Raw genomic sequence first — 12,815 nt, forward strand, 5'->3', positions numbered from 1 at the left:
GCTCACCCCTAATAAACTTGCCACATTACTCTGAAGCCTTTTAAGCTTAGGATAGTGTGAGCCCGTTGATCAATGAATTGGTGTCTGGTCTCTGACAGATTGTAAGCCCATACCAACTCTGCACGAACTCGGGTGCTGGAGAGGTAAGTAAGGACTTGCTTTTTACCTAACAATTTGGGGGCTCGTCCGGGATTTCCTTCTGGTGCGGTGCCTCTGTCCAGTGGTCAGACCACTCATATACAAATTGGCAGGCGCCACGGGAGATTTCTCCCAGCCAATTCAATATTGAGGGGTCGTGTACTGGACAGCAGGATAAACGCCAGTTGGAGGGCTCCTGTCAGACACCATGGGTCAAGGGACTAGCATGCCTCTTGAGAGTCCGTTGGGGATTGTAAATAAGTTATGGAACGAAGGGAAACTCCCAGTACAGACAGGAATGTCTAGGAGGAAGTTGTACACACTGTGTGTAAGGAATTGGACTGGGTATACCGCGGTATTGGCCGACCCAGAGATGAGGTGGCCTTCATATGGCTCTTTCGAACAGGCTGCCTTAAGAGGAGTAAGGAGCCAGATCGAAAAAGACCATCCGGGACAGTTATGTTACTGGTTTTGTTGGGACACAGCAGCAGAGCTGTGGAAATCTTTAAAAATTATGGCAGTCAGGTATTCTCCCGAGAGTGAACCCCCTCCATGTTATTTCAATGAAGGGTGTAAACCACGGCGTGTTTTAACTCGTCAGTTGGTCCCCACTGCACCTGCCCCTATTCCTCCGCAGGGGGACTCTCTCCAGGGCGCAGAGGGGAATCTGCAGGACTCCAGATCGGAATCTCTGCAGAGGGATAAGGGGGAAATGGAAGGGCACACCTCGGGAGGAGTAATTACTAGGCAAAAGATCAAGCAGATGCAGCAGGTTGCATACCTCTCCCCTGAGAATAGCCCAGAGGCTGCCTCCGCCAAACCTTTTGTGAGTAATAAAGGTGTAAGTAAAGAAATGCCTTTACAGGTGCACGACCAACCTTTTGTGGACAACATACTAATATTGTGAAATATAAAGGCTTATTTCGTTTTTTGTGAATCAGTCAGTGCCCCCTGTAAGGGATTATTTCTTAAAGTTTCGCCCTGGTTGGGGAGGTGAGTCAGTCACTTCAGTGTTGGACGTAGCTGATTTTGCATGGGAGAAAGAAAGGGAAAGTAGTAAAAAGAAAGAGAAAAAGGAAGAATATAAGTTGATGGCTTTAGCTTTTCGCGGCGGTGTTCGAGGCAGAGGCCGTGGCCGTGGCAGGGGATTTCAGGGTGCTCGGGGAAGAGGGTCCTGGCAACCCCAGCCACCAGGAAATTGTTTTCAGTGCGGACAGCCCGGTCACTTTAAACGTGAATACCCCTGGGGACGCCCAGAGGGTCCGGTCGCATCCGCAGATACTTACACCAGGGACGAATACACCCCTGCACCACCAGCTCAGCCCGTTCCCCAGGCCTGGATCAACTACGGGCAACAGCAGCAGCTGCAGCAAACTCAGCCTCCTCAATGACGGTACCCCGGGGGCGAAGGCAAACAATGTAATGGTCTTATTTCCTTAATGTCTTTAGCCGGCTCCTTCCTCACTTTCTCCCCTCCCAGCAAAGAGCCTCGTCTAACCCTTTCAGTCCAAGGACTGCCTGTCTCTTTCCTCATTGATACTGGAGCTACTTTCTCTCTTTTAAATCATGCCCCCTCTCCCTGGCTATCCTCTAAGGTTAAAACTGCAACTGGGGTGGAGGGCAACCCACAGTCTCTGGGACTCACTTTGCCTCTAAATGTTATTTATGCTGATAAATGTTTTTCTCACCGTTTTCTTTTTTCCCCAGCTTGTCCGATCCCTTTGATGGGCCGGGATTTACTCTGTAAGCTTAAGGCTACTTTAACCTGCACTCCTGAAGGGGTAGGATTATTGATGACAGTGTTAGGAGATTCAGCCCCAACTCAGGGTAATTGGGAAACCCCTCCCTCTCTCTCCCCTGACCTCACTGACTTGCCTTTAACCCTCTGGGGAATTTCTGACACTGATGTTGGCCTGCTCCTTTCGGCAGAGCCAGTAAGGATTCAAGTAAAGCCCTCCTTAACCCCCCCGTCAGTCCCTCAATACCCCCTGTCGCTGGAAGCCCGGAAGGGCATCCGCCCCATTATCGAGGGATTCATTGCACAAAAGCTAGTCCGCCCTCAGCGCACTCCCTGTAACACCCCTATACTGCCTGTCAAAAAGCCTCCTAAAAAGGACGGAGACCCTATTCGTTGGCGCTTTGTACAGGATCTACGGGTTGTTAATCAGTATGTGGTCCCTCTTCATGCAGTAGTTCCTGATCCAGCTACTATCATCAGCCAAATCCCCTGGGATGCTGAGTGGTTCACTGTTATTGACTTAAAATCAGCCTTTTTCAGCATTCCTGTGCACCCAGACTCTCAGTATCTCTTTGGTTTCACCTGGGAGGGACAAAGTTATGTCTGGCAACGACTTCCTCAAGGCTACAGAGACAGCCCCACGATTTTCAGCCAATGCCTCCGCCACGACTTGGAAGGCTTCACCAGTCCGCAGGGATCCACGTTAGTCCTATACGTAGATGACATCCTATTAGGTAACCGCGAAGAAGCTGCCCTCCGCATCAATGGTAAGGCACTTTTATTATACCTACACACCAGAGGCCACAAGGTAGACCCTAACAAGATTCAGTGGGTCTCACAAAAGGTCCGATATCTGGGCTTCCTGTTAACCCCAGAGGGGAGACAAATGGACCCAGTCCGCATAAAGACTATCCAAAACTGCCCTCTGCCAAACACCAAGAAACAACTTCAAGGTTTCTTAGGATTAATTGGCTTCTGTCGCCCCTGGTTGCCGTCCTGCGGGGAGTTAAGCAAACTGCTCCACCGACTCACTGCTAACCTTGCTCCTGACCCTTTGCAGTGGTCCCCGGACACGATCCAAGCCTTTCAGTTACTCAAGGACAGTGTGGCCTCCTCCATGTCTCTCCGCCCCCCCAATTACAGCAAACCCTTTCACCTTTTTGTCCACGAGAGGGGCGGAATTGCTAGTGGCGTCCTTACCCAGCTGAGCGGGCCCCACCATTTCCCGCTTGCTTTTTACTCTCAGCAGATCGACCCTGTCGCTCAGGGAACCCCATCCTGCACCCGGACTCTGGCAGCAGCTGCCCTGCTGATCACAAAGGCAAAGAGCCTGACCCTGGGTCATTTTACCACGGTTTGGACCTCTCATGCCTTGTCAGCCCTTCTGCGTAGGGGCACAACCCAAGTCTTTTCGGCCCATTGGCAGCAACAGCTAGAGGCCGAACTCTTAGAAGACACTAACCTAATTTTTGAAAGATGTGGGCCCCTTAATCCAGCTACCTTGCTTCCTGACCTGCCAGTCCTCCAGGATCAGCACGACTGTGTGGAAGTAGTTTATAGCATCTTACAGATAAGGGACAACCTGTTTGACGTGCCACTGGACAAACCTAATTGCATCCTCTTCTCGGACGGAAGCTCCTTCTATGTTAATGGCAAGCGTTTCACCGGTTATGCAGTCACCTCTGAATGGGACATTCAAGAGGCCGCCTCACTGCCAGGCAACTGGGGAGCCCAAGCCGCCAAACTCTATGCCCTGGCCCGAGCTTGCCAGTTGGCCGCTGGTAAGACCGTTACCATTTTTACTGATAGCAAGTATGCTTTTGGAGTTGTGCATTGTCACATCCACCTCTGGAAGTTTCGAGGTTTCCAGACAGCTGCCGGTAAACCCATTCAGCACCTCCCCCTCATCCACAAGCTTTTGGACGCCCTCCAAGAACCCTCGGTCCTGGCTGTAGTTCACTGCCGGGCCCATACTAAAGATGATAGCCCCGTCACCCGTGGGAATGCCCTGGCTGACGCCTCCGCCAAGACGGCTGCCGTCTTACCCTTAGCCATGCCCACGTTGGCTATTGCAGCCTCCTCCTTTACTCCACCGCACCCCGTACCAGTACCCGCTGCTAAACTACAGTCGTGGGAGAGCCTCGGAGCCACTCTGGTCAAAGGGACCTGGCTTATGCCGGATGGCCGAGCCTGCCTCCCTCGCTCCACATACCCCGTGGCAGTTCGCTGGCACCATGATAAGGGGGGTCACTACGGCACGCACGCCCTTGTGGACACCATCGCTCGCTTTTGGTATGCTCCAGGCATTCAACCCCACTGCCTGTCAATAGTAAAAGCATGCAGCACATGTCAGCGTAATGGACCTGCTCCGCCTCTTAACAAAATTAAGGGTGGAAGACCTCTGCCTGCTGCTCCATTTCAACATCTTCAAATTGACTTTGCAAATATGCCAAAGGCTTTTGGGAAAAAGTACCTCCTTGTTTTGGTTTGCCCTCTGACTTCCTGGGTCGAAGCTTTCCCTACTGCTAATTGTACTGCTGCCACAGTGGCAAAGATTCTCCTTAGAGACATTGTACCCCGTTTTGGCATCCCTCTCGTGCTTGACTCAGATTGCGGACCTCACTTTACTGGTCATGTCCTTGGCCATTTAAAACAAGGACTGGGCATTTCACACTCCTTTCATACACCCTACCACCCCCAGTCTAGCGGGAAAGTTGAGCGTATGAATAGGGAGCTTAAGTTTACATTGGCTAAATACTGTCAAAAAACAGGGTTAAAGTGGCCTCAGGTACTTCCCTTGGTCCTGTTTCACCTTCGTACTCGCCCAACCCGTGTATTGAAATTATCCCCCTTTGAACTGCTCTATGGACACCCCCCTTTCAAAGGCGGGGCGCTACCACGTGCTGATGTTTCACTATTGGGAGGGGATCATATGACCGCGTGCCAGTTTCTCTCCCTACAGGCTCGCCTCCATACCCTTTGAAAAGCCTCGCAGTTTTCCCAGACCGTGCCGCTGAAAAAACAGATCCACCCGTTCCAACCAGGGGACTTCGTCTGGGCCAAAAAGTTCGTTCGTGGCGACACCCTCCAGCCGAGGTTTACTGGACCCCACCAGGTTCTTTTAACAACCCAGACTGCAGTGTTCCTGGAAGGACGCAAATCCTGGATCCACCACTCCCACGTCAAGCCAGCCGTAGTGGACCACAGTGACGGACCAGCAGCTCTTGCCACCATTGAGGACACTGCCTCTGACCAGTGAACCAGCTTACCTCTTTCAGACATCAGACTTAAATTGACTCGGCAAAAATGAGAGGACCTTTTATTCTGACAACTGTATGTTTTTTATTATGCCTTTTTAGTTTATTTTCTGCTTATGAAGATAATGCTTTTATTAGTTATTCCCACAAGGTTAAAACTCGTATTTTAGAAAATAAAAGTAATTGCTGGGTATGTACTCAATTTCCAATAAATGCAGAACAGGGACTCCCCTTCACACCCATTCCCCTGATCACTGCTAATATGACTTGGATGCCACCGGCTAGAGTAAAAGATCCAGTCCAACACAATCTTACATGGAACAAAACAGAAGTGCCAATTAACAGATATCTCAGGGTAACCAATCAGACAGGATCACTGTGTTTTGTTAAAGAAAAGGGGTCAACTTTTGTGGGAACAAGTAAATGCAACATGTATTTTAATGGCACCGCCTTTAGTAAAAATCTTGGCTTCAAGCCTTGCGCATCCCACTTATCCCATATGTGGATCCCTCACCCCGATCCAACTTTTTCATGGGTGGGCAAGCCTTCAGAGTCAGCTTTTAAGAAGCCCTGCTCAGATCACGAGGGTGTCCAACTAATTGCTAAGGGATATACGATTGCCTTCTACAACTGCTCAAGCAGTACTACACTGCCCTTTGAAAACACCACTACCAAATTGTGCCTCTGCAGTTCGCACAACGACCCCTCTGCGTTACCAGGGGAACAGTGGTCCAACGGGTGGTGGGTTACCTCCTACTTTAAGAAATGGAATACCCGAAACGCATTGTATGGAACATACTGGGTGTGCGGGCCCAAAGCTTATTACTTTCTCTCCCCTAATTGGGCAGGGTCATGTTATTTAGCGTGGCTAACACCGCCTTCTCGCATCTCCCTCACTCCCCCTCATTTTCCCCACGTTCGTAACATCCGTGAAACCTTCAGAGATATTAATATCCGTGATGGTTTGTCGTGGCAGCGGTGGGTTGGTCTCATTAGCTTGAGGGGTGGTGTCATCCGTCTACAGGGACTACTAAAATCTTTAACCAATGAAACTGCGACCCTATTTGAGAATCAGGCCGGGAAAATGTCCCAGCTGCGCCAGTTAGCTTTGCAAAACCGAATGGCTTTAGGCATAATGTTAGCAGCCCAGGGAGGAACTTGCGCCCTCATAAATAAAGAATGCTGTGTTTTTGTAAATGACACCCACTCTGACACTTTTCAACGTACCAAACATCTAAGGGAAATGGCTAAGAACTACTCCTCTGGCCAGCCACCTTATGATTGGTGGGGAGCCTTATGGAATTGGCTGCCTGGATTTGGGTGGGTTAAAAAACTCTTGGTGGGTATTGTTGGGGCCATAGTAATCCTCATAATACTGTGTTGCTGTATTCAGTGTGTCCCCTCCCTCATAGACTCATGTGGGTCAGTTTATCCTTTTCCTACTTCAGCCAAGGGCCTTACTCTCTTCAAATTGGCCCAGGCTAAAATTGCCAAGCGGCCCTTGGCTCCTTAAAATGGGGTGTAGCTTTTGGTAAATAGTTATCCCAAAGCTACAAATGGAGGAATGTTGAGTCTGAACTTTTGATGAGCTTAAACTTAACCCAGACTTGATGTCTCTGTCTGAACTTTTAATCAAAGCTCTGACCTGCGAACTACTCATGACACCCCCCTCCCCTTAAGTAGCCATCTCCCCTTTTGTCTTTTTGAATCTACATTTTAACCTGTTTTATCCTGTAGAATCTTGATTGATTATGCATGACCATTATGATCTGTTAATCACTTTGTTTACTTCTGTGTATAAATATTGATGCTCACCCCTAATAAACTTGCCACATTACTCTGAAGCCTTTTAAGCTTAGGATAGTGTAAGCCCGTTGATCAATGAATTGGTGTCTGGTCTCTGACAGATTGTAAGCCCATACCAACTCCGCACGAACTCGGGTGCTGGAGAGGTAAGTAAGAACTTGCTTTTTACCTAACACAAGCAGCCAAGCATGCACCCACCCGAGTGATAACTTTGGCGGCTCTACACCAAGTTCACTTGAGTTGACCAAAGTCCATAGTGTAGACATTAGATTGGATGCTCTTTGGGTCAGGAACTGTCTTGGTTCTGTGTTTGTACAGCATCTAACACAATGGGGTCTTGGTCCATGTCTGGAGCTCCCAGGCACTACCACAATACACAAAATAAACAGGGCTATGATTCTGCCATGGAAATTTTTAGTAATTTTCATAGCAGAGATGAGAGGGGGAAATGAAAAGTCAAGGAAAGGTCCCTGACACTCCTTCCTGGCCACAGGTTAGCCATGTGCTTTTCTCTTCAAGGCATTGCACAGGAAAAGGCATTTCCTGTGCTTGGTTTTCAGTGACCCAAATAAAGTCTGTGAAATCTTGAAAGGGGCTGCGGAGGGTTGGAGAGCGAGCCCAGTTCCTGTCCCGTGCAGCTGGGCCTGGTTCTGAGGGTTGCAACCTGGCACTCAGGTATGGTGCGCCTGCCAATCTTAGATGGAGATGGAGGGGCAGCTGGGGCAAACCTCAGTGGTGCTGTGACCTTGTGCACCAGGTTGTAACACCCAGTGGGACAGGAACTGCAGCTGACGTGGGCTCACTCTCCAACACACACACACACACACACACACACCCTGCCCCCCCTCCATTTCCAAAAGTTCACAGTCTTTATTTAAATTCACAATTTCTGTGACCACTATGATGCTGGCAGGCCGGATACCAGCTCTTGCCCGGGCTGCAGGCATTAGCTAAGAACTGACAAATTCATAGCAGGAGACCAGACCAGGTCACCTGCATGTTAGTTTTGCTTAAAATAGGAATTAGTCTAATAAGAATGTGTTCAGAGTTTAGACTCTATGAAATGCTTGTAAGTTGCGTCGTGCATTAATCTCACTGGTAACGTCTATGCCCCATGTTATAAGGTAAGATTTCAGTGTTTGTGCTGTAACTGGAAACCCCCACAGTGAGGAGAGAAGTGTGAAATACTAGTTTGCTACACAAGGTGTCATTTCCTGGCCAGTACAAGAAGGCTCAAAGACACCAGACAAACAGTTGTGGAACATCAGAGGACAAAAGACTTTACTGATTGCTTCTCCCTCCCCCCCCCCCCAGTGCACATGAACTTGTCCCATCACCTTGAACTGTGGGGGAAGGGAATAAAAATCCCTGACAAGAAGAAACGGCACCTTTGTGGCTGTTTGAACTCTGAAGGGCCAGAGACTTGAAACTGAAGAAGGGGCTGCCTCCTGGGGTGCCCTGAAAGACACATTGAATTGACAGATCTCGACAATTCTGTCCCTCTCAGGAGTTAGATGGTAACTCATTGGCTGTACATGTTCGCTTGCTTTGACCTGTAAATGACGCATTTATTGCTTTCCCCTAGTTAATAAACCTTTAGCTAGTTTATTCCAGGATTGGCTACAGGCGCCGTCTTTGGTATAAGATTTAGGGTACCAAGTGATCTGGGGTATGTGACAGGTCTCTTGGGACTGGAAGCAGCCTGAATGTGGTGTGATTTTTGGTGTAAGGGACCATTTATCCCTATGTCCAGGGTGTCTGGGTGGCAGGATAGACTGGAGAGTCTAAGGGGACTGCCTGACTCCATGGTACGACTGGTACAGTGATCCAGGAGTTCACAGTTGTTACTGACTTGGTGAAAGCTAATTAGAGAACACACCAGCACTTTGGGGGGTCTGCCCTATTTGTGACAGTCTGAAGTGGGTGCTCCTGGTCGTGAGCCGCTCCAGACAGCGTGACAACCACCATCACCTCTGTGCCAAAATCGTAGCCTTAATAATAAACATTAGCAAGGAGTGTTCGAAGGCGAGGAAGAGGAAATCCTGCATTTCATTTTATCTCAGCCCCTCTCCTCAGCCCCAGGCATTTCCCCAATGGCTGGAAGTCACAGCAACTCACCCCAAACAATGGAAACGAAAGAGGTGCCCTGTCTACCCCGGCACATGCCAGCTGCACACCCCACTCACAACTGTATTGACCCCACCTCACCAGCCCCCACCTGCCCAAATACCTGGGGAAATGCTGCAGTGGAGGACATGCTGTGCTCTGCAGGGTGCACTCTGCTCCTGGGATCAGACTGCCCCTTCACAGAGAGGCAGGCTGCCCTGGTGCGTATGGCAGGGGCCGAAAGAGTAAGCAATATGAGTTCAATTCCCAGCTCTGCTGCATTGTGACTAGGGACCAGTCACTTTATCTGTCTGGTCTCCAGCTCCCACCTGAAGGAGGGATAATAATCTACCCTGTCTGTGGCTCTGGCACAATGGGGCCCTGATCTTGGGGGCGCTGTGTGACGTGGCTGGTACAATGCGGGCTCTGAGCTTGGTGGGGGTCTGGGGAGCACTGGCACAATTCTGATCTCAGTATGGGCCCTAGATGCTATTGTAACAATACAATGTAGGGAAAAACATGGGGAGGCAAACTTGGAAAGCTGCCTATAGGACTCCCCCCATAAAATGTATGTGATATTGTATCCCCCTAGTTTGAGAAGCATTGTTTTCCTTCTCTGCCCTGCCCTCAATGGTGGGGTCCCTTTGGGGGAATGTTGGATTGCCCCGGACCAGCCCCCTCCAAGCACTGGTGATCTCGGAGCCTCGCCTAGGGTGACCAGACAGCAAATGTGAAAAATCGGGACAGAGGGTGGGGGGGTAATAGGAGCCTATATAAGAAAAAAACCCAAAAATCGGTACTGTCCCTATAAAATCGGGACATCTGGTCACCCTAGCCTTGCCTGCTCACCTGGCTCAGAACAATTCCCCCTGCCTCCTACAAGAAGGGCGTGTCTCCTCTACAGGACCCCAGTGTTAGTCAATGGCTCTCCCCCATCAACCGGCTGACATTTTAAAGGGCTAGAGCTGTGTCCATGGCAGGGAAGGGGTTAACGGTGGGTGTATTCAGCACTCGTGGTTTGTGAAAGGGAAGGAGAGGCTGTGGTGTGTTGCAAGCCCTGGTGCTGCACTCAGTCTGTGGTGGAGACGCTGCCGCCCGGGAGGAAGCTGCTTCACAGTGTGATGCAAACAGCGGCCAGTTACTGCAGGTACCAGAACAACTCCATGCAGCTGTCGCAGATCAAAAGAGCCAAGATGCCACACGGGAGGCCAGGTAAACACGGGGGGACATGGGGACTGAACTTCTAGCTCATCCCTCTAAGGCAGCGGGTCTCAAACTGTGGGTCAGGACCCCATTTTTATGGGGTCACCGGGACCAGCATTAGATTTGCTGGGACCTGGGGCTGAAGCCGAAACTTGAGTGCTTTAGCTCGTGGCAGCGGGGCTCAGGCTCTGCCCCTGCCCAGGGTCATGTAGGAATTTTTGTTATCAGAAGAGGGTCGCGCAGTGCAGGAAGTTTGAGAACCGCTGCTCTAAGACGGGACAGAGAATCCTCTGCTTAGATGCCTGGCTGGTGGGTCTGGCTCACAGTCACACTGATTGCCAGGAATGTTCCCCCAGGTCAGATTGCAGGGACCTTGGAATTTCTGGGAATTTCCCCCCTTCCTCTGTAGCATGGGGTGTGGATCACCGGCTGGGATCATCTGGGCATGTCTCCCTACTCCCCGAATCAGAGAAATGTGAGGCTGGACGGGACCTCAAGACATCAGCCCCCTGCGCTGAGGCAGGACCAAGTAAACCCCTAGACCATTCCTGACAGGCGTTTGTCCAACCTGTTCTTAGGACCCTCCAGACAGGGATTGCACAGCCTCCCTCAGTGACCTATTCGTGCTGAGCTGCCCTTACTACTAGAAAGATTTTTCAAATATCTAATCTAAATCTCCCTGGCCACAGATTAAGCTGGTTGTTTCTTGTCCTACCTCAAGTGGATGTGGAGAACAACGGATCATTGTCCTCCTTAGCAGGTCCCCCCTCAGCCTTCTTTTTTCAAGACTAAGCCTGCCCAGTTTTTCTACCTTTCCACACAGGGCAGGTTTTCTGACCCTTTGATCATTTGTTTTGCTCTTCACTTGACTCCCTCCAATTTGTCCACATCTTTCTTAAAGCGCAGTGACCAGAACTGGACACCATTCGCCAGCTGAGGCCTCATCAGTGCTGATCATAGCAGGACAATTACCACCAGTGTCTTACATATGGGTAGAGGGGGAATATGGGGATAGATAGATAGATAGATAGAGACAGAGAGAGAGAGAGAGAGAGAGAGATAGGTATGTAACCCTTCTGCCAGGTGGAGTCAGCAGCAACAAGGGTCAGGTTCAATATCTAGGGGGTTCCTCTTAACAATACAGAGCAGAACCAGCCCCCACTCAGTAATCTGGGAAAACCAAACACAAACCCTGAGCACCATTAAGAGGCAATACTTCCCCACTCACAAGCACGGAGTCTGTGTATAACGAAACAGAACTTTTATTAAAAGAGAAAGGGAACCAAGCATTAGTTTGGGGAAACGCTACAACCCCATTCAAAAGCATGTAATGATAAGCAAAGACGACCCCACAGCGCGATGGGCTGTGTCCTTTGCCTCAGTTTCCCACCTTGGGATGGGAAAGTCCAACGAATTAATGTCCCTTTACCACATTATTCCCTCCACTGCGCCCCACTCACAGGTGGCTGTCCTTGGTTAGCAAAGACCAAGAGTTCAGAGGTGGGTCATAGGGGGTCACTTTCCACCCCAGAAAGGGTGGTGGTGGGGGAGAATCAAGCAATGTCTCTGTGGTTGCTATGAGCCTCTGCAACTAGATGTCGGCTACTGCTTCCGCTGCTTGTCTCTGCTGCTGCTGGTCGGCACTGCCACTTCTGTCATTCCATGGGCTGAGGTCACATGGCTTAACCCAGGGTGTTAGTGATTTCAGCTCTTACTGGTCTCTCCGGCTGTACAGCCTCTGCCTTGTCTTTCATGTCACCACAGTCCTTACCCCACATTGAACGGCTTGTGTGTAAAAACCACCCCCCTGAGTGACGTAAATTACACCCACAGATTTGCCGGTGAACAGCGCTGTCAGCGGGAGACGCTCTCCCACCATCCTGGCTACCGCCGTTTGTGGAAGGGGTTTTATGATGTCGACGGAAGAGCTCTCTCCCACCGGCATAGAGCAGCTACACAAGCGATCTTACAGTGGTACAGCCGCATCGGCATAGCTTTAAGCTCGCTAGTGTAGACATGGCCTAAGGCACAGCCCCCAGAGCTACTAACATTCAGTTCCTGTTACCCCTGAACAGAGAAACAAGGTCTCTCACTTGAAGCTAATTAGTTCAGTCTCTAAACCCTACCGAGTGCACCACCAGCGAGCATCTAGGACCCTCCTTTAGCCACACCTCCCACCCCAAACGCCGCTCCCACCCTTGCTCTCCTTCACAGGGCTTTGGCAGCCCTACCCCATGCTTAGCAAATGAGGTTCAGACTAGGGTGGTGCCTCACAGGCCAGACTAAGTACAGTTCTGCTGCCCTTTCTTCATACAATAAGGAGAAAAATATTTCATTACCCCTGCACTCGACAGTAAAGTGAATTGTAACCCAACACCAGCCAAACGTGAGCATTTTGGTCAAGCACTCCATCATGCTGCGCACCTGCGCAGAGTAGACGCAAACACAGGCTGTTCCTGAAGTCTTTTCCCCCAGCTCATCACTAGATGTCAGTGGAGGGCTCGTTCAGACCCTGCTTACAGATAGATAGATAGATACGGTGTATGGGGGTGGATAGATATAGGGAG

At 50.2% G+C, this 12,815-nt stretch overlaps 1 protein-coding gene across 1 annotated transcript in view; it reads left to right on the forward strand.

Annotated features, from left to right (window-relative positions):
• The first annotated feature begins 10,166 nt into the window (after positions 1–10,166).
• Positions 10,167–12,815, forward strand: part of LOC112104693 (low affinity immunoglobulin epsilon Fc receptor-like) — a 13,410-nt gene continuing 10,761 nt past the window's right edge. Inside the window, exon 1 of the mRNA XM_024197180.2 lies at positions 10,167–10,257. Within this exon, the coding sequence (XP_024052948.1) occupies positions 10,167–10,257 (91 nt within the window). The remainder of the gene's footprint in view (positions 10,258–12,815) is intronic.

This window comes from Terrapene carolina, unplaced genomic scaffold (assembly GCF_002925995.2).
Source record: "Terrapene carolina triunguis isolate 2854851 unplaced genomic scaffold, T_m_triunguis-2.0 Scaffold746, whole genome shotgun sequence".
NCBI lineage: Eukaryota > Metazoa > Chordata > Testudines > Emydidae > Terrapene > Terrapene triunguis.